We start from the raw sequence: 22,805 nt of genomic DNA on the forward strand, positions 1-22,805 counted from the left end.
AATCTTATTGTCAAAGAATAAATTCTATTTGTATCTTCCTAGATCTTTATTATTAAAAAATATATATAATAAAAAACAAATAAAAATAACTATTCGTTTTTAAATACAAAAGTGTTGAATCATACCACAATATAATAAATCAATAAAAACCCATGTATGTATAAACCTAAAAAAATCTAAAGATCATTTTTTTATCACAATGTATACGTATAAATTTTATTTATTTATCAACCAACCACATGTTCTCAATATATGATTATTATTTTAAAAGTGAACGATTTTTGACGATAACATATTTTCTTTGGATTCCACTGTAATATTTTAAATATCAACTCTTAAATCGACCCATTACCACCAAAAGAAAGATAACCCTAATTAGATCCACAAGACACCCCACAATTATTCCCATATATATTTATTTATGCTTTCTACCATTTCAAGGAAGTTATACTTTTTCCAGTTTTCACTTATTTACCTCGTTACATCCAAAGTAATGTGTGAGAGGATTTGAGTTGGAATTTGGAAAAGTGGTTTCTATCTGTCTCTATAAATCTGATATAATTGTACATGTGTCTGTGTGTGTGAGTTATTTATAAATACAATAAAATAACAAGTTAAAAGTTACTATATAAATATGGATTTCTATACTAGTCATATAATCTCTGATCTGTTCATTGTTTAACTTTAGAATCTCTCTATTATTAATTAAAGTTATCTTTATAAATAGATTATTTAATACATAAATATTTTCTTGTTTATTTAACAAATAATTTTTCGTTTTCTCATTGTTGTTGTGTTTCCATATAAATATAACTTTAGAATTAATAGAACACTCTTATTACAGCTTACCTATATTTATTAACTTGATTTTTTTTTTTTCAACAAAGAATTCATTCTTTAAAACAAAAAAAACACATTAAAAAAATGTCAAGAAAAGAAGCTATCGCTATTGTTGGAGTTGGTTGTAAATTACCAGGAAGCATTTCAAACATCGATCAATTCTGGAGCGTAGTTGCCAATGGTACCGATTGCCTTACAAAGATCCCAGCTGACCGTTGGGATGCAGATACCATTGCCTCAAAGGAATTTAAATTAAACAACAGAATTGGAGGATTTTTAGACAACATTGACCAATTTGATCCACAATTCTTTGGAATGTCACCAAAGGAGGCAGCCCAAATAGATCCACAACAAAGACTTGTATTACAAGTAAGTAAAAAAAAACAATTTAATAATTTTTGTCAATACTTCTCTTACTAATGAATTCAATAATATAGGTTGCAATGGAGGCATTAGAAGATGCCAATATGTCATTCAAACAAATCAAAGGAACAAATGCTGGTGTTTTCATTGGATCGAGTTCGAATGATTATCAGAGAACAATGAGCATGGGTGAAATCAACCAATTCACCACCCAAGGTACCAATTCATCGTTTTTATCCAATCGTCTATCCTACTTTTTGGATATTTCAGGTCCAAGTTTAACTGTAAACACTGCATGCTCTTCATCGTTGGTTGCAATCCATCTCGGTGCACAAAGTATTTGGAGAGATGAATGCAGAGTTGCTATTGTTGGTGGTGTCAATATCATTGCCAATCAAATCCAATCATTGGACTATGGTGAAGCTGGTCTTCTCAACACCGAAGTAAATGGTCGTTGCTACAGTTTCGACGATCGTGCCAGTGGTTACGTCAGAGCAGAGGGTGCTGGAATTTTAATCTTGAAAAATCTTTCGGATGCCATCAAAGATCGTGATGAAATTCATTCCATTATCCTAAATACTGGAACCAATCAAGTAAGTTAAAAGAAATATAAATTATTAATATTATTACATAATATTAATACTCAAATTTGTTTTTTTTAAATAATTCTATAGAATGGACAAACACCACAAGGTATAACTTCACCATACGCAGCATTACAAGAATCACTTTTGAATAATTTGATGGAAGGAGCAAATGTTGTTCCAAGTGAAATCGGTTATTTTGAGTGTCATGGTACAGGAACTCAAATGGGTGATGCCAATGAAACAGAAGCCATCGGTAAGAGTATTGGTATGAAGCGTGAATCGCCACTCCCAGTTGGAAGTGTAAAGAGTAACATCGGTCATTTGGAGGGTGCCTCTGGAGTGTGTGGATTGATCAAGACCATCGCTTGTATCAAAAACAAAATGATTGCACCAATCTGTCCAGCAGGATTCGAAAAGTTGAATCCAAAGCTTGAATTTGAACAGTTGAATCTCAATGTACCAACTGCTCTTACCGAATGGAACGACGAACAACGTTTGGCAGTCGTAAATTCATTTGGTGTAGGTGGTTCCAATGCCAGTATTCTCTTGGCAAACTACCGTCATTGTCTAAAGAACTCCAGTGACTCTGTCGAATCCAACGGTTCACAAGAGGAATCTGGAATTTCACACATGGAAGTATTCAGTGTATCCGTTAACTCCAACGATAAGGAACACTTGAAGCAACGTGTTCAAGACATGATTGACTATCTCAATGCCAATGGTGAACAGACCGTTCTCAAGGATATCTGTTACACCTCCAATGTCCGTACCAATCAATTGTCCAATCGTGTATCGTTCATGATTGAATCGGTCGAAGATCTCAAAGATAAACTTCAACAGTTCCTCAGTGTTGAAGAGGATGATCTTCCATCGACTGTCTTCATGAAGGACAGCAGCAGTGCTGAGACATTTGGAACCAAGAAGTTGGCATTTGTCTGCTCGGGTCAAGGTCAACAATGGATCTCCATGGGAAAGGAGTTGTTTGACAGTTCACCAATTTTCCGTGCTGAATTTATGAAGTGTTCCAGCTTGTTCCAAGCACTCTCTGGCTGGTCGATCATTGACAAGGTATTCGACTCGCGAAACACCGAAGCCATTCACGACACATGGTTGGCTCAACCAGCTATCTTTGCCACTCAAGTTGGTATTTGCGCTGTTTTGAAATCGGCTGGTGTTGTCCCTGCATCGGTCATTGGACATTCACTTGGTGAAGTCGTTGCCGCTTACCTCGCTGGAATCCTCTCCATCGAAGATGCCACCAAGTTGATGTGGGTACGTAGTCATCTCCAAAACAAAACAACTGGTACCGGAAAGATGTGTATTGCCGTCGTCTCAAAGGAAGACATTCTTGCTGTTGCCGAGAGATACTCTTACACCAACAAGATCTCCATTGCCGGAAACAACTCGACCAAGTGTGTCGGTATCTCAGGAAGCAGTGCATCCATGGATGCATTCATGAATATCATGAAGAACGAGCACATTGCCTACAAACCAATTCGTATCAACGCTGGATTCCACAGCTATCTTATGGACTCTATCAAGGATGAGTTCTATTCACTGTTCCCAAAGATCGAGCATCGTGCTCCTCAAATTCCATTCTACTCAACCACCAATGGAAAGTTGATCGATGCATCCAACTACAATTTGTTGGGAGTTGACTACTGGTGGTCAAACATCCGTGAGACCGTAATGTTCAAGGAGGCATTGGGAGAGTTGGTATCAAATGAGCAATTCGATGGATTCGTTGAGATTTCATCGCACCCAATCATCTCATTCTTTGTCAATCATATGATCCGTGAGAGATCCACCAACCATTTCATTGTTCCAACAATGTCACGTGATTCCTCCAACTTTGACACCTTGATGACCCTGTTCTCAAAACTCAGTGTCAATGGCTATGAAATTTCATGGGATGCTATCTACCTCCCACGTCGCCACATGGCTATCAAGTTGCCAGGTCGTCGTTGGAACATGGATTCCTACTGGGTAGAATCCACACAAGCCAAAGTCGATCGTATCGATCTCCCTAAGAGCGCTTCACTCACTCGTAAGCTTGTTTCTCTCACCCCATCGTTTGAGATTCGTTTGGACAACCCAAGATTCTACTACCTCGCTGACCATCGTATCCAAAACCAAGCAATCTTCCCATATGCCCTCTACCTCGAGGTGTTCTATGCTGCCATGAGCGAACTCAAAGATCAAATGCCAGCATCACACTTTGAATTGTACGACTTTGAGATCAAGACAGCACTCGAGATCGACGCCAAATTCACCAATGTCGTCCAAATCAACTTCAGTTCCGACTTGACCAAGTTTGAAATCGGTAGCATCGTTGACACCACTGTTCCAATCAAGTGGACAATCCATGCATCGGGAAAAGTTGCTCACGTCAACTCTTTCAAGGTGAAATCGACCAACAATGGAAATCCTCTAATGAACGCAATCAACTCTGCCAACAGAATTGTCAAAGCCAAGGATTTCTACCGTAGTATCACCGCACTTGGTTACAACTACGGACCATCTTTCCAAGCACTTGTTCGTTCCGCCATTTTGGACAGCACCTCACAAGTTTCAGAACTCCAACTTCCATCCACCTCGGACCTGGAGAAGCATGTTACTTCTGACTTTGCTTTTATTCATCCTTCTGTGATGGACGGTGTATTCCAATCTTGTTTCACACCAATCGATCATAAGAGAGAAGGTCTCTGGATCCCACAGACATTCGAAAAGATGTCAGCCAATCTAACCGCACCAATCGATATTCGTACTCCAATCTACTCGATTACAAAGATCACCAATTTCAAAGACAAGAACACCTTTGTCTGTGACATCGCTGTTACTAAAGACAATGGTGAAGTCATCTGCAAGTTTAGCAATATGACAATGAAGTGTATTGCCAGACCAACTCAGAAGGATATAACACTCGGTGAACAACTATGGAGATACCAATGGAAAGAAGGTTCTCACGAAGGACGTGTGGATATCAACCAAATGAAATTGGATGGTCATTTCAATCATACCTTGATCTTCACTGGTGACGAAGGATCGCCTCTCACTAAGAACTTGGTTGAATACATTAAGGAGAATTACAATTCCAGTGCCAACAATATTGTCATTGTCACCAACGGTGAAAGTCTAACACAACGTCAATCGGAGCTTGGTCAAGTTATCACTTCGCCACTCAACAAGGATGCCAACTACTCCCCATTGTTTAACAAACTAAAGATGCTCAACCCAGGTAAATTCTGGTCGACTGTTATCCTCCCGGATTTCTTCAAAGCCAATGTCAACCAGCCAACCTGTGAATCCGTTGAAGAATCATACGCTCGTCTAATGTATATTCTCCAACAAGCAAGCTCCAATGACTTCTCTGGAAGAATCACCATGATTTCAAAGAGTGGACAGGTTGTAGAGTCGTCGGACCTCGTTGACTACACCCACTACTCGTTAGTCGGTCTCTTGAGAACCTTCTCCAATGAAAACTATAATTTCTACTGTTCGATGATCGATATCGACAACTCTACTGCACCACTCGATTGGATGAGTGAGTTGTCCTGTTTCGACACCAAGGGTGAAGTTGCCTTTAGAAATGGAAAGCGTTTCACCTACGACTTGGTCAATAACCAATCACTTGGCGATGCCATTGTCAATTCCAATGCAAAGGCAGACCGTCGTTTCCAAGTGGATATCAGTGATAACGGTGTCATTGCAGATATGAAAATCAATGAAACCAAACGTCACCAACCTAAAGCTGGACAGGTCGAAGTCAAAGTAGATATCACATCGCTCAACTTCCGTGATATTCTAAAGACACTCGGTCGTGACTATGATCCAAACCATCTAACAACAATCGGTGACGAGTTTGCTGGAACAATTACTGCTGTCGGTGAGGGTGTCACTCAATTCGCTGTTGGTGACCAAGTTTTCGGTGTCTTTATGGCTCGCTCCATGTGTTCCTACATCACTTGTCCAATCGATTTGGTATTCAAGATTCCAAAGGGATTGACACCAGAACAAGCCTGTACCATTCCAATTACTTTCTTGACTGCATGGTATTCAATTGTTGTCCAAGCCAACCTCAGAAAAGGTGAGTCTATCCTTATCCACTCTGCTGCAGGTGGTGTCGGACTTTCCGCTGTCCAAATTGCTCGTTACATTGGTGCTGAAATCTTTGTCACCGTTGGTACCGAAGACAAGCGTGAATACATGGAAAAGACAGTCGGTATTCCAAGCTCAAACATTATGAACTCTCGTAACTCCAGCTTCTACAAGGACATCATGAGCAAGACCAACCAACGTGGAGTCGACGTTGTTCTCAACTCACTCTCTGGCGAGCTCATTGACAAGTCGATTCTCTCGCTTGCCAACTACGGTCGTTTCGTTGAAATCGGTAAGAAGGACATCTATGCCGACTCCAAGATTGGATTGCTCCCATTCAGAAACAATCTCAGCTATTTGGCTGTTGATGTCGCTCAGATGACAGTGAATAGAGTTGCTTACTTGGCAGAGATGATGAACAATACTTTGATCCCATTGTTTGAGAGCAAGGATCTTGCTCCATTGCCAACCAACACCTTCACCATTAGCCATGTTGTTCAATCGGTCCGTCATATGTCCACTGGAAATCATATTGGAAAGAACTTGGTTAGTTGGAGTGACCTCGAAAAGGCAACAACAAACGACTTACCAATTCACTTGGACAGTGAGTCAACTTACCTCATTACTGGTACCGGTGGTTTGGCATTGGTATTTGCTCAGAAGTTGGCAAATCTCAACGCTCATCATTTGGTATTCGCTTCCAAGAACGGTGCAGATTCCGATTTGAAAAAGAGATACTTGGATATGTTAGAGGAAGTCGGTGTCAAGGTTGAGGTTAAGAAATGTGATCTCGCCGATCGCCAACAAGTCAATGACTTACTCAGCGAGTATTCTTCATCACTCAAAGGTATTTTCCACACTGCCGGTATGCTCTCTGATCAATCGCTACAGAATCAAACATTGTCAACCTTCAACATTCCATTCCACTCGAAAGCAAACAGTGCTCTTCACCTTCACAACTGTTCGATGGAATTGAATTTGAAGTTGGATTACTTTGTAACTTGTGGATCGATTATCACCCCCTTCGGTAAGCCAGGACAGTCTAACTATGCCACTGCCAATCGTTTCGTTGAAGGTTTAACATTGGATCGTCAACGTCAAGGTCTAGTTGGAAGCTGTATCCATTTGGCACCAATCCCAGAGATTGGTATGTCCGCCGAAGAAAAGATTGCTCAAGGTCTGAGAAATGTTGGTCATACTCCCTATGACTCTTTGGACGCTATGTGCGATGGCATTGCTGAGAGTATCAGTGCACGTGCTCAAGACAAGGTTGTTGTCTACTGTGACATTGATGTCAATAAATGGATGGTTGCATTCCCAGGATTCCGTCTCAAGAAATCGATCATCAAGTCATTGGATCCAAACTACACTCCACCAGTTTCGCCAGCTGCTCTCAAGGGTAACGACAGCATTGAGAATTCACTCAAGAAGATCGTCTCTGACATTATGGAAATCAAGCTCGAAAAGATCGATGCATCCTCCAACTTCAAGGATCTTGGATTGGACTCTCTATTGGCATCGGAACTTACCAACTCGATCCACAAGAAGTTCAGTGTGTTTGTGCCATCACTTTCGCTACTCGATCGTAAATCAACCATTAGAAGTCTAGTCGATAAGATCAGTCCAGACGCCGCCGCAGATACTATGCAACCACTCTCGATTAGAACCGAAGATGAAGTAGTACGCAAGACCATCGAGAAGATTGTCAATAAGCAATCGTCATCATCTTCATCAACTCTCCAGAAGAAACAACCAATCCCAATGGTTAACTTGAATGGAAACGGTCCTATCAAAGCACAACCATCCACTCTCAAAGCACAACCAATCAAAGCTGCAACAGCCAACATCGCTCCAATTCCAGAGAAGCGTCCAATTGATTTGATTCCATCACCACTTAATTTATACAAGAACAACCATTCCAATAACAATAACAATAACTCACAATCGCCAATCGTTGTATCACCATCGCCAAGCTCCAACTCCTATGTATCGGTCACCAACTCGCCATACTTGAGCCATACATTGCCAGTGGCAGCACCATTGATTAAACAACCCACTGGCTTGACAACTGCCGATGACTATGCCACTGCTATCTATGCCATCGAACCACTTGCAGCTCCATTCTGTACAGACCAACAGACAGTCTACAACCACTACAAAGATCATACCACAGAGTCAACCTTTATGAGAAATGTCTACAAGAATTGCAAGATCAAAGAACGTTATATGTTTGTTGACAGTCATGACCACATGGCATTGAACGCCATGCCATCGTCCAAGAAGAACACAATGTTTGCCGATATCGTGCACGACACCGTTGTGAAGGCAGGTGAACGTATCCTCAAGAACAACAATGTCGATCGCTCACAGATCTCACATGTGATCGGTGTCACCTCGACTGGTATATTCGCACCGTCGATCGATGCCATGCTTTGTCGTGCACTCGGCCTCGATGAAAAGGTAGGAAGAACCATGATTAACTTTATGGGTTGTGGTGCCGCCGTCATTGCTCTGAGAACGGCCGTCGCCTACGCCAACAAACGTCCGGGAACCTACGTGCTAATGATGTGTGTAGAATCGTCCTGCACCAACATGGATCTCGATCCAAACGATCGTGGTGACATTGTATCCGGATGTATCTTCAGTGACGGATGTGCCGCTTCGCTGATTACCTGTCAGCCACGCGCCAACCTCGTCGGCAAGCTCGAGTGCATCGACGATCTCTCCTACCTGATGCCCGACTCCAAACATGCATTGGAGATGTTCATGGGTGACAGAGGTATCGATTTGGCACTACGACCGGAACTATCGGCCTGTATCGAGAAACACATTAGATCGACTATCGAATCGTTCCTTGCCAGCCACGGAATGGAAGTGCCAGACATGGATTTCTGGGCAATTCATCCGGGTGGTCGTCGTATCCTTGAAGCCGTTCACCAAGGTTTGAATCTCGGACCCGAGGAAATGGCAGAGTCGTACGACGTCATGAAGTGGTACGGTAACATGGTATCTTGTTCCGCAATGTACGTACTGAAGCGTATCATCGAGAGAATCATGAATCTCAAGAATGAAAACGGTAAAGGATTGAACTACGGTATGGTAATGGCATTCAGTCCTGGTGCATCAATTGAAGCAATGCTCTTAAAGATGATTAAATAATATTTTCAACACTAACAACAACAACTTTATATAATATAATAATAAATAATAATAATAATAATAATAATTAAATAAACTTATAGTAATTTGTTTTTTAACTTTTAAAAAAAATATAAAATACTTTACCATTCATCCATTTAAATTTCCTTTATTTTAGAATTCTATTGAATGATTATTAACTTTTACAAATATAGATTACAGATACATGCATTTATATTTTATTATTATGTAAAAATTTTGTGTGTTAATTAAATCATTGATTTTTCATAATTAATTATCTTTGTTTAGTTGATCAGTGGTGAAGTTCAAAAGAAAAATGTTATTCAAGCAAACAATGAAATTTTGTGATCATTTATTTATCTGTTGGAAACAAAATAAAAATAAACTATTTTAATGATAATCAATATTTTTAAATTAAATATCTAAAACTTTAAAGTGTCAATCTATGAAGATACTAAAACTATGTAGATTTTAAAACAGATTAAATTATCATTGTGCTATGCCAATGATAAACAAACTCACATATCATTGATAATGCAATACCAATATGAATCAAGCTGCTTCCATTACATCCAATTTAATCAGATGAAGTTATTGCTAGGGAAAGGTAAAGAGTTTATGTTATTACAATGCTTTTTTATTTAAATTATCTTCATCGCTATCAATATTATTATTGTTATTGTTATTATTATTATTATTGCTATTAAGTAATTCAGTTTGTTTTAATTTTTCATCGATATCTAATAGATTTGAAAGTGTTATGAATGTATAGCCTTCGGATATGAGCTTTGGTAAAATCGATTTGAGTGTATCTGCAGTGTATTCACGATCGTGTAGAATGATAACGGAACCGGGTGACACTGTGGTCGTCACATACCATGAGTTGAGTGATGTCAGCTTAATGAAAGGATCGTGTGGATATACATTACCAAGACACATAGTATATCCATATCTCGTTACGATATCCAGCATCTTTCTATTGAACCATCCACTTCCAGGTCTAAATAGTTTCTTTCTTCTTAAATTACAAATATTATTATTATTATTATTACAATCAACATTATTATTATTATCATTACTATTATCATTATCATTACTATTGTTGATTGTATTTAAATTTGTTGTTGATGTGGTTGAAGAATCAGTTGAATCTTCTTGATTATTTTGTTGTTGTGGTTGTTGTTCTTGTTTTTCTTGTTGATGAACTTCTTCTTCTTCTCTTTGTTTTAAATCTTGTAGTTGTTGACGAAGTGATAGTCTTTCATAGTATTTTTGGTAGGTTTGGTTTATGATTTGATCAACCTGAATGAGTTGACGTTCGAATTCGTCAAGTTCCAAGTTGATCGAGGGTTCGTCACGCCACATGTGATTGCCAATTTCGTGACCTTGGTCGAGTACGCGATCCAGTACTCTCTGGTGGTAGGCGGATCGCATTGCATGCTTTCCTATGAGGAAGAACGTCGCTTTCACATTGTACTGCTCAAAGATGTCGAGAATCGCTTCGGTGTCACGCGATGGCGCGTCGTCAATGGTGAGCGCAACCAGTTTTCGCGTGCGAATCTCATTGCGATTCTCTGAGAAAAACACTACTTCGCCATTGAAATGATTGGAGAGTGCACGCACCACGAAATTCGGTTGGAAGTAAACTATTAGGAGGAATCCGATGGCGAGCGCCAGCACTCCCATGAGGAGGATTGACCACCAACTGTAACCACTACCGCCGCTATAATATATATTCATTTTCTTGTCATCGTCGTCTTTGTAGGCGTCGTTATTGTTGTTATTGTTGTTGTTACTATCGAATCGTTCTTCGTCGACACCCGACTTTCCACCAGTCTGAATGGACGGACGTCTTCCACGTGTATATATATTGGTTGCTGTATTATAATAACTGTTACCACTATTACTTAAACTGTTACTACTATTTATATTACTATTACTGAAAATGGATGATTGTGATGATGATGAATGTTGTTGATTACTACTGCTATATTGGTTTTGGTGTTGGTGTTGATTATATAAATTTGAATTTCCACTACTGAAAATGGACAGTGGTGTTATTTGAGTGTTTTGAAAATGTTGATTTTGTTGATTTTGTTGACTTTGTTGACCTTGTTGATATTGGTTTTGATTGTGGTGTTGCTGTTGCTGCAGTAAAGGTTTATAATTCATAGGATAATCATCGATGAATATCATTACTTTTTATCTAACTTTTTTGTTTTTTATTTTACTTTTGACTAATTAATAATAATAAATAACTTTTAATTTAATTGATATTATAATAATAATTAAATGAAAATAATATTATGTTAAAAAACACATAAAATATTAATATGAATGTAATTGAATGAAGTATGAATAATAATAGAGTCGGTTCGAACAGTGCGGTGTCAAGCTCAAAAAACTTTGATAACTTATCATGTCCACACACAAAAATAAACAAAAAAATGAAAAAAAAAAATTAAAAAATTATAAAAAATCTCAGATTTAAGGTTGTGTTGTGTGTGAGTTTCAAAGGTCTTAAAAACTAATGAATGATTTGAATATGAGGTTGTTATTAATAATTATTACCTAATATATTTACACAATATGATTTAGCAATAGTTCTTTAAAACAAACAATTAATATTTAAACAACTATTTAATATTTATCAATATTTATTTTTATTTAATTTAATGAGAAATAAAATGAAAAAAAACCGGTTAAAATATCTTTCTTTTTAGTTTTTTTGACCGTTGAAAAAAATTTTACGAAAAAAAAAAAAAAACAATTAATTGGGTGTTGCTAAAAGCAAAAGTAACTGGTAATGTAAGTTATTGTTATGATCATTTTAGGGGTTTGCCTTTGGTATCGACAGTTACTTCATAGTTTTTCTCTTTGTTGATGAGCAATATCAAAGTTGATTTTAAACTTTTAAACTTGATAAAAAACCCTAGTTTAAAAGTGTTATATACATTATTTATAAATAATTTTGAGGAACTAAAGTTTATTATTTACTAAGTGCCATTGATAACAAATGATCTAATTAATATATTGTTTATATTTAACTTACTCATTTCATTTTTAGAGTTGCGTCGAAAACACAAAAAAAATCACACCAATGTCATTAGTCACAAATCAAATATTGTACTTTAAAGTGAAGATTTTATCTTGTGTTTTTTTTTTTTTCTAAAGATATGATAATTGTTTCAAACTATTAATAAAAATCCAAAGTATCATATTATAAAACTTTTAATAAATAAAAATTAAAATAATCACCTATTTCATGAGAGCTGTGATTTGAACCTCGTGAGAATGAAAAAACACAGCTCTCATGAAATAGTTTGAAAAAAAAAACGGTTACCAAATCAAATTATTTGAAAATGATTTTTTTTTTTTTTTGGACAAAAAAATTTTTGGAGTGTAACATAAAAAAGTGATATGAAATCGATAATGAATACTCGAATACTACTTATCACAAATAATTATTGGGTACTAATAATAACTGAATACAAAACAAAAGGAATCATCAAAGTCACCTAAAATAATACAAAATCACAAAAAATGTAAATAAAAAAAAACACAAAAATATAATATGCAAAGAAAAAAAAAATAATTTTTTTCATCGATGTCAATTGGGTTTGAAAAATTGGGTTGCCAAAAAATAAATTTTCATTATTAATTATTATTTTCTGTTGATGGTTTTTTTTTTCAAGAAAATTAATGGCGAGTGGGCAACAAACACTGAGCTATCATTATTGGCACACTCTTTCTTTTTTTATCTCATATCTCTTGTTTGTTGTTATCAATATCATTCATTGTACTATAACATAACAAAAAAAAAAAGAAACTTTTTTTTCTTTCTTAAAAAACAAAAACAAAACAAAGTAATATCAAAAGTAGTATAAGCAATAACAAAGTTATAAAGTGAGACAAAAAAAAAAAAAAGAGAGAAAAAGTAGGACCTACACCAACAACAACATATTATTATGTGGAAATAATAGCATATAATAAATTAATAGTAGTAAAAATATATATTTGACAACAAAAAAAAATATATATATAGAAATATTAATAGAGTGTTTTTGGTGTGTTATGTTTGTTCTGTTTAGTGTGTTGTGTTGTGTTTGAGTTCGTTGATCAAAGAAAGTAATAATCATCATTATCATCATCATTATTATTATCATCATCAATCAATCAATAATATGTAGATTTATTAAATGTGTTTATTTTTAGTTGACCACACACACACACTCTCTCTCTCTCACATGCTAACACACCTACACATATTCAACTACTTTAATAATATTACTCTATTACCACACACTTGACTGAAATAAAAATTGGATTTGGAGAGAGATAGTTTAATTTGTATACAGCATACGTTATATAATACAATAGAGAAAAAAAAATTAAGAGTTGTAGGTGTTGTAGTTAGTTAGTGTAGAGTAGAGTTGGAGCTGGAGTGGAGTGGCAATACCTTGTGACCAATCATTATTATAATAATAAATGATTGAATGACTGTTGCAATAATTAAAATAAATAATATTTGACCAAATAAAACGAAAATATTTAATAATTGAATCAAACAATCAAAAAAAAAAAAAAAAAAAAACAAAGTAAACCAAAAATAAACACAAAATTAAAAAAAGCAAAACAAAAAAAGACCAAAAATATCACAAATCAATCAATTATTCAATCAATCAATAAATCAGTCATAAGACAGACATAATATAAATATTCATCTATATCTTTTTAATATACTTAATTATAATACAATTAGTCAATCAGTCAGTTAATTAAGTCAAATAAATTTATAGGTTGGAAATTAAATTATAAGCTTCACAATTATAGTTGTTTATTGTCTTGTTTGTGTTTGTGTTTTTAATTTAAAGTCAAGTACAATTAGACAGGTTTCTTATTTTCAATAACAATTTTTTAAACAATTTCAAATTTTTAAAATCAATCATTAAATAAACATCATCATATTCATTAATTTTTATTATCATCATTTATACTAACATCGAGTTCTTACCCATCAACAGATAAATAAGGAGAAGAAACAGTAATAGTATTTATTGTAATTTTGAAAATTGTATTATTTAGTAAAAACAAACAAAACAATCAACCAACAGCAAAACAAACAGAACAGAGAATATATTTATAAAAAACAATACACAAATTTGTAATATAACAAAAAAAGTAGAAAAAGAATGGGTATGGGCGATGCAGAGTCTGCTTTGGCTCTTTTAAATCAAAAGTTTCCAGTTGCCGATGTAATTGCTGGAACAAAATGTGAAAGAGCTATAAAGTTTGTATTTGGAAATTGAAATGGAATTTTTCATCCTACTAGTTTGTGTGTGAATCAGTGGTTTCTTATATAGAATTTATTTTTCAAATCTCTCTCTTTACTACTACATTTAGGTGGGAATTAACAATTGGAGATGATCTTACACCACACTGGAATCACTCGATTGTTTGTGTTTCAATCGAAAAGGTACCGTTTGCTAAGGGTAGCTGTCGTACAGCACACAAACTGAAGGATTGGTCAAAACCAAATTTAGATTTGGTCGGTAAGTTCTCCACCAACAAAAAGACGACCAGAGATTCCTATTTTACCGATGTGTTGATGCAAGCGTTCTGCGCGAAATGGGCAGAGAAATTCAACGAGCTACGACCACCCAAACCAATCACTTTTCTTCCAACCTATGTATACGAGTTAATCGATCATCCACCTCCTTACCCAGTTTGTGGTGGTGAACCATTCATCGAAGGTGAATACAAGTAAGTAACAAAAATTAATATCTATTTTTTCAAAAAAAAAACCTGGAGAACAATAATTAATTATCTCTTTTTTTTTTTTTGTATCTTTTAGGAAACATAATAATAACAGTGGATATGTAAATTCTGAGGCAAGAAATACACCACAGGCATTCAGTCATTTCTCATTTGAGAATTCAAATCATGAGTTGTTGATTATCGATATTCAGGGTGTCAATGATTTCTATACTGATCCGCAGATTCACACAAAGAATGGACAGGGTTTCGGTGAGGGTAACCTCGGAGAAACGGGAATTCACAAGTTTTTGCAATCGCACAAGTGCAATGCCGTCTGTGAATTCCTCAAACTCAAGCAGATCAATCAGAGCAAGAAGACACTGCTCAGAGGAACACTCCCAGTGGTGCAGCTGATGGAGTTTCACGAGGCTATTGGAATCAATCAGCAAGGACAGCCTGCTGGCGCTGCCAACGCTGGCGGACAGCAGCCAAACAAGAGCTACGACATGGCCTACTTCCAATCGGGCAATTCAAATGTGCCTGCCAATTTAGAGGACGAAGAACGTCAGCTACAGGAGCAGCTAGAGCGAATTCGTGCACAACAAAAGGCTAAACAAGCCGCTCCAAAGAAGGAGCCATCGATGTCCAACCTCAAGTTGGCAGCTGGCAAACCAATGCCACAATCAATTCCACCTGGAAAACCACAACCTCAACAGCATCAACCTCAACAACAGCTTCATCCAAACAGCAATCAAACAACGTCAGCATCAGCGACACCAACACAAACCTCACCGAATGTTGCATCTCCACAACCAGTTTCACCTTTGGCATCACCGAAACCAGCTGCCGTTGCTGTTCCAGCTGCGAACAAACCAGCTGTAGCAGTAGCATCTTCAGCTTCACCTGTACAACAACAACAACCAGCACAACAACCAATACAACAACCGCCAGCAGCTCGACCAGTTTCAGCAACATTACAACCTGTACAATCTACACCAACATCAGCACAATCCACCCCTGTACAACAACCAGCACAACCACAACAACAACCATCACCTGTACAACAACCAGCAGTAAGAGCAAGTCCACCTCCACAAGCAGCAACCACCGGCGCAGCTACCACCAATCCAGAGATCGTCCCCGACAAGTCAGCCTTTGAGAAGTGGGACTTGAAATCGATTCGCAACGTCGACACTGTACGTGGACTTCAATCCGAGTGTATCATCGGTGTGGAATCGCGTCTGTTCACCGGATCCAATGATGGATCAATCGGTGTCTGGGACGCCGACCAACTCAAACACGTTTCCAACGTCAGAGCGCACGGCAAATCAATCCGTGCTATCGGACTCACCAAGACTGGCAACATGATAACCGGTGGTGCCGACTCGTACCTCAAGGAATGGGACCTAAACACAATGACCTGTGTCAAAGAGGTCAAAGAAGCCAACGAAGTAAACTCGCTATTTATTCAGGACAACCTGCTATTCACCGGTTGCAACGACAAGACCGTCAAGATCTGGGATATGCGTTCCTACGAGTGTGTACAAACACTGCAAGGACACACGCGTGCCATCAAGTCGGTGTGCGCATTTGGCAACCTCTTGTTCTCGGGATCGAACGACCAACAGATTTTCGTTTGGTCACTCCAGACCAATCGTGTACTCACCAACTTTCAGGGTCACGAGGGTTGGGTCAAGTCACTCTACGCACACAACAACACACTCTACTCGGGTTCGCACGACGAAACCGTCAAGGTCTGGGATTTGAAGACAACGAAATGCACGGCAACACTCAAGTGTAAGGATCGTGTAGAGACCGTGTACGTCACCAACCAAGGTATTTTCGCAGGTGCCGGTGACTATCTCCAGGTGTTCGACACTGCATCCCACGAAAATCTTTCATCGACCAACACACGTTCCAGTATACTCTGTCTCTGGAGAAAACAAAATCAATTGTTCACCGGTTCTCTTGCTTCTAACTTGAAGGTCTGGACTTGGGACTAAACATCAAAAGACGAAAAAGAATAGAAGAAAAGAAAAGAAAAGAATAGAAACAAAACAAGATAGATAGAATAGAATCAGAACAATTTAAAAAAAAACAAAAAAAAAAAAAAGAAAAAGAAAGAAAAAAAAATTCCCAAATATATATAAAATAAAATTAAATTAAATTAAACCAACCGCTTACTTATTGAATGTGATAAAGATAAGGTATTTATTTATTTATTGATTTTGGAATATAAATCTTTTGGTCTTTGTTTTTCTTGATCTTACCAACCAACTTGATTTTAAAAATCGATCAATCATTGAAAAGGGGTCCGAAAATCAACTCAGACTTTTCAAGAGATTTTTATTTTTGTTTTGAAAAATAAATGATTAAAACGATTAAAAAAACCAAAAACACAAAAATAACTTTTTTAATAGAGTTTATAAATAAATTGGGAGTTGAGGACCTCATAAGTTATAAGTGGTGTAAATTTTTTATTATTTTTATTTTTACAAATATTAAATAAATAGAATATTATATATAATATAGAAACTCAGAGTAGATAGATAAATAGATCTTGAATAAACAAAACATTTGTTTGTTTGTTTGTCCACTTAATTCGTTGTAAATTTAGTTCTCTCTCTCTGTTTGATTATCACACCCTTACTACTCATCACCACCCAAAACCTCACCATCAACACCACCCACTAATCACTTTTTCACTTATTTTTTCATTAATAATTAAAATAAAAATCATATAATAAAATGTTTGAATAGTTTATTTATTATATAGTATTAATATTAATTGATTATATCATAAATATCTTTCTTCTACTACTTCTAATTCTACTTTTTTTTTTTTAATACATTTCTCTCTTTTCTCTTTTCTCTCTTTTTTTTTTGTACTACCTTTTTATTTTTATATTTCCAAAAATAATAATCAGCTGATAAATTATCCTCCGAACCTTAGCTTTTTTTTTCGATCCGATTAATATATATAAAACAAAAAATGATACATATAGAGCCAATAGATATAGATGAGTATGTTTCAACTGAGTAGATAATAAGACCATTTAGATTTTAGGTTGGATGCTAAAGAAAGAAAGAATGAAAAACTAACTAATTGGTAAAACAAATTTAGACGAGCGACAAAAATGATGTTACATCATTTCAAAAAGAAACATTTCATTATAATGTCGGTTTCGTTTCTCTCTGTCTATTTGGTGTTGCTTATAATCGGTGGTGTAGGACCACAATACTCAATAGTGAGAGATGCAAATCAACCAATGACAGTTTGTTCCGGTTCTCCCAACAACTGCACCCTAACAATCACACCAGCCACACCTGTCCTCACTTGGACCGACTCAATCGGAGCACTCTCCAAATCCAACAGAAATCTAGCATTATATACACAAATCAATTTATTTGATACAAATTCTTCAAGTATGAAACAATATTTAATTAGATTGATATAATTACAAATGTCATTTGTTTTTCTAATCAAACCAATCAACAACATTTTTCCTTTTCCAAAAAAAGTATCGAGTTTAAAAATACCAATGAGAATAAAATTGGTTGGAGTAGATTCTGAAAGACAATATGATGTCAGTACGACGAATCAGACGTTTCCAACACAATGTAGTTCCAGACAGTGTCAGTCGTTTTTGGTGGTCAACGAGATTGGTGTTGATTATCCAGCGTATACAGTGACTATCGATCTGTTTGGTTTCGATAACATCACATCGGTCGAACAGATAGACTTTACATTCCAGTATGTCAATTCATCGTATGCACTCTTTGAGATGCTCGTTCGTTTGATATTCGTAATCATCACAGTCTGTGCATTTGCAGGATTTCTCTTTAGCCTCAGGAAATTCAATTGGAGACAATGGACAACAGAACAAAGATTTATGGTTCTTATATTGCCCGCATTATTCTTTTTCAACAGTAAGATTTGTTATTATTGCAATTGTTCTTAAACAATGTATTAATCATTTTAAAACAATTTTATTGCTACACATTTAGATCCTATATTTCTTTTAGTTTTAGTAACATCAGGTGTTGGAGCATTGATGATTGACGACTTTTTCAAAACTATTTTTATTTCAGTATTGTTTTACTTTTGGTTTGTTATATTCGATGGAATTAGAAAGGTAATATAATAATCATTCATAATATATATATATATATATATATATATATAGAGGTTTATAAATAATTACTAATCATTTTTGATAATAGAATGGAACAGAGTATAGTTATATAAAGTTCTATGTTCCAAAGATAGTTTTAGCAGTTTCATTTTTCTTGTCGAGTTTAGTAACGATGAGTATTTTCGAATATAAACAAAAACATGATCCACTATCAATCAATCCTTCATATACAATGATTGTAAGTAGTAGTAGTTAATTGAAATTTAATAGTATTGGTTCCCTGTTTAAAAACTAATAACAATCAATTATTATTATTCTAGATATTCGGTGTTATTTCAGCAATTATTATGATAGTATTCTTATTTTATATAGTTTATTTAATTGCCAAAGGATGGATAACTACAAAGACACTACCTTTCATCAATATTAAGCTGAGGTTATTGCTGTTGCTCAGTGTCTTTGTCATTGCGGCACTCGGACTTGGCATTCTATTCAGTTGGATCGATTCAACCGGTCGCAATGCCATTCAATTCTTCTCATACTCTGGATTGGTCAATCTCTATATATTCGCACTGACCATTCTCTACCTGCCACATCCAAACTCTGACATGTTGTATCAAAACTTGAATAGAGACGGTGCTGAACTACCTCATCTTAGATTAGATAAAGATAAAGAAGAGGAAGAATTCAACGAAGTTTATCTATAAACAAAACAACACAATAAAATAAAATATAATTATATTTAAATATATTTTTACTTAATTAAAAATTAATATTAATTTAAAAAATTCAAAAATTGTAAGTAAAAAAATCAATCATCATTGCCCAACAAAACCCCAAAAAATGAAAATTAAAAGCTTGCAAGCTTGTGTTTAAAATGAAATTCAATTAAAAATCAATTCACAAGACTGACTTACAATAATGTAATATAAATCTTGGTGTTGTTAAAAATAATAATTATTGAACACTCAAAATAATATTATCCTTTTTATTTATCATTTCATTTGGAATTGTTGTGATTTTTCATTAATTAAAAAAGTAAAAGTAGAAAGAAGAAAAGAGAGATAAAGAAAAAGAATATATTAATATAATAAATAATCTATAATATATATCATAAAAATAATGAATGAATCAAGAGCTGATGATGCACCAGATCCTTATTTTGTATTGAGAGGTCATCGTACTTTTATCAACTCTGTATGTTTTGATCAGTTGAATGATAGTTTCTTATATTCAGGGTTTGTATATTATATAATTCATATCGATCGATCATTTTAATATTAATTATATCTTCCTTTCTCTTTTTTATTTTATTCTTTTTTAAAAATCGTTCAAAACAAACAAGTTCTGGGGATGGTGAGATTAGACTTTGGAATGTGGAGGAAAAGAGATGTTTAAAGGTGATACAACATGCACATCCAGAGGGAGGTGTGCTCTCTTTACACACCGTACCTAATCACAACACTGTAATATCACAGGGTCGTGATGGAACTATCAAAGTTTGGAACCTAGATCAAACAGGTCTGAGTCTTATCGATAAGATAGAGACTAATTCCATTTCACTCGGAAAGTGTTCACCTATTGTAGGTAATCTACAGACCTTAAAGAATGCACCATCAATAGCAACAACAACAACAACAACACCAACCTCTTCATCTACAACTACAACTACAGCACAATCAGCTGCAACAGATCAAAATGTGCTAAACAATTCAAGTTCAATGATAAATATCAATACTACAATCAATGGATTCGAGAATCTAGTTGCTATTTCATCGGATGAGGTGCCTTCGCAGATTGAAATATGGGATTTGACACAACGTGAGATAGTAATGAGAGTCAAGGCAGATCAACTGGGCAATTCAGATCGCCACGGAATGGCTATGAGCATCAAACTCTGGCGAGAACAGCCAGTTGGACAACTGAACCTTTGCTCTGGTTTCGAAAACGGTGGTCTCTGTCTGTGGGATCTAAGAAACGCTCAACAAACAGCGGTAAAGTCGAAACTTCACACCGAACCGCTACTATCATTCGCTCTGAAAGACGGTAACGGTGTATCGGGATCAGGTGACAACAAAATAGTGGATTTCAAAATAAATTATGATTCCGTAAGTATAAATTTAACAAAACAAAACAAAACAAAACAAAACAAAACAAACAATATTTAAATTAACTTTCAAATAATTATTTTATTTTATTTTATTTAGGGAATATTTGAAAAAATAACAGAACATACTCTAAATAATAATGGAATATCGGATGTAAAGATTAGAGGTGATGGTAAGATCTATGCAACTGCTGGATGGGATAGAAGAGTGAGAATCTATAACTTTAGAAAGCATACACCACTCGCCATTCTAAAGTATCATACTGAGAGTATATACTCTATCGATTTCAGCAGGCAAAACATATTGGCATCGGCTTCTAAGGACTTGAAAATTGCACTTTGGTCCATATACAAATAGCATCTATGCATGTGGTATTATGATGATATATACTATTCAAATATATAATAGCGTATATCCATCTATTACTAAAGCAAGCAATATCTTGTTTATAGAGTCTGTGTTGTTGATATATATTGCACAACGATAAGATACAACCAACCACAAGATCAAATTGACGAGATAAATTAAATTATGTACATTCAATCCAACATTATGTTATTTTTCTATTTATTTGAACTCTATATCTTATGTGAATGATTGGTGGCCAATATTATAATGTTTATTAACCGCCCCTTTTTTTGCCCCAAAAATTTTTTTTTTTTGATTCCTTTGAATTTAATATCTCATACATAGTAATAGGTTTAAATGATAATTATAATAGTTTTAGAATAGAGATTATAGGTTTTTTTTTAAAAAAAATAATACCACAAATTTTTATTAACTTGGTTCAAATCAACACTCAACCTCAACTTCAACTATGAGTTAAGAATACAGAACAGATAACTTGGACATCAAACGAAAAGAAATTATCTATATATAGAATACAAATTAAATCATAATATTTTTTTGTTAATTTATTTATAAATCTATCTAAATTTTAAATATTAAAAATGATAATTTCTTTCAGAATGGTTTATTTTAAAATTGAGAATGGAATGCTTTTAAGATAATTTATTTATATTCTGTTGTTTTCAATAAAATTAGAATTCCTTTTTTTTTTTTATTTCTTTTGGTTTGAATTTGAATTACTATTTTACAATTTATAGCAAAGAAGTAGTTAAATAATATTTTAGGATAAAAAAATTTGATTCTTCTATTTTTCCTTTGCCTATTTAGTAGGAATTTTGTTTGGATTCAATCAACTTCATTAATCCAATAATGATTTTTTTATTCTATTAATCTGAATAGAATCCAAAAATACTAATTAAAATCCATCTTAAAGTTTGATCTGGTAGATACATATTAATACACTTTAAAAAACTTTAAATTATGTTTTTGTTTTATTATTCTATTCATGAATACTGACTTCATTATTATTCAATTGGTGGTTACATCAAAACTGCTTCGTTAATAAATCTTCACATATTTGAAAATAAAAACCCTGAAATCTGACAGGTGTTGCTCTTCATTCTACAAAAAACTCAATGTAATGAGATTCTTTCAAAATTAAAAAAATTTGTAAATTATTGTTTTTTTATGCGATAATTATCTTTTTTTGGCCAATCGACAAGATATTCAAAAAATTTACGAGCTGGTGTAAAAAATCGTAATCATGTCATGTGTTGGTTTTTTCTGAAACCAACCAGGATATTCCTCAACTCTCCAGTGTTGATTTTTTCTGAAAAAAATTAAAACATGATAAATAATAAATCGTAGATAATCTTGATAAAATTTTTTATAAAGCTTTTATTTTTTTT

The 22,805-nt window shown here is 34.9% G+C and overlaps 5 protein-coding genes across 5 annotated transcripts; 4 read left to right on the forward strand and 1 right to left on the reverse strand.

Moving 5' to 3' along the window:
• Nucleotides 1–924: 924 nt before the first annotated feature.
• stlB (putative polyketide synthase) lies at nucleotides 925–9,047 on the forward strand (the record flags this gene model as incomplete). Its single annotated transcript, XM_020571326.1, has 3 exons — nucleotides 925–1,209; nucleotides 1,278–1,796; nucleotides 1,878–9,047. The coding sequence occupies 3 exons, from the start codon at nucleotides 925–927 to the stop codon at nucleotides 9,045–9,047; spliced, it is 7,974 nt and encodes a 2,657-aa protein (XP_020438600.1).
• Nucleotides 9,048–9,141: 94 nt separating this feature from the next.
• PPL_00290 (chitin deacetylase family protein) lies at nucleotides 9,142–11,243 on the reverse strand (the record flags this gene model as incomplete). Its single annotated transcript, XM_020571327.1, has 2 exons — nucleotides 9,142–9,145; nucleotides 9,676–11,243. The coding sequence occupies 2 exons, from the start codon at nucleotides 11,241–11,243 to the stop codon at nucleotides 9,142–9,144; spliced, it is 1,572 nt and encodes a 523-aa protein (XP_020438601.1).
• Nucleotides 11,244–14,239: 2,996 nt separating this feature from the next.
• mhkC (myosin heavy chain kinase) lies at nucleotides 14,240–17,757 on the forward strand (the record flags this gene model as incomplete). The annotated part of the gene is made up of 6 exons (XM_020571328.1): nucleotides 14,240–14,337; nucleotides 14,451–14,810; nucleotides 14,902–14,926; nucleotides 15,251–16,255; nucleotides 16,481–16,724; nucleotides 17,732–17,757. The coding sequence occupies 6 exons, from the start codon at nucleotides 14,240–14,242 to the stop codon at nucleotides 17,755–17,757; spliced, it is 1,758 nt and encodes a 585-aa protein (XP_020438602.1).
• Nucleotides 17,758–17,941: 184 nt separating this feature from the next.
• PPL_00292 (TMEM181/wntless family protein) lies at nucleotides 17,942–19,647 on the forward strand (the record flags this gene model as incomplete). Its single annotated transcript, XM_020571329.1, has 5 exons — nucleotides 17,942–18,230; nucleotides 18,327–18,734; nucleotides 18,837–18,940; nucleotides 19,029–19,178; nucleotides 19,261–19,647. The coding sequence occupies 5 exons, from the start codon at nucleotides 17,942–17,944 to the stop codon at nucleotides 19,645–19,647; spliced, it is 1,338 nt and encodes a 445-aa protein (XP_020438603.1).
• A 415-nt stretch (nucleotides 19,648–20,062) lies between these two features.
• Nucleotides 20,063–21,576, forward strand: gnb1l (WD40 repeat domain-containing protein; the record flags this gene model as incomplete). The annotated part of the gene is made up of 4 exons (XM_020571330.1): nucleotides 20,063–20,178; nucleotides 20,286–21,048; nucleotides 21,148–21,302; nucleotides 21,501–21,576. The coding sequence occupies 4 exons, from the start codon at nucleotides 20,063–20,065 to the stop codon at nucleotides 21,574–21,576; spliced, it is 1,110 nt and encodes a 369-aa protein (XP_020438604.1).
• Nucleotides 21,577–22,805: the final 1,229 nt, after the last annotated feature.

This window comes from Heterostelium album, assembly GCF_000004825.1.
Source record: "Heterostelium album PN500 unplaced genomic scaffold PPL_scaffold1, whole genome shotgun sequence".
Classification (NCBI taxonomy): domain Eukaryota; phylum Evosea; class Eumycetozoa; order Acytosteliales; family Acytosteliaceae; genus Heterostelium; species Heterostelium album.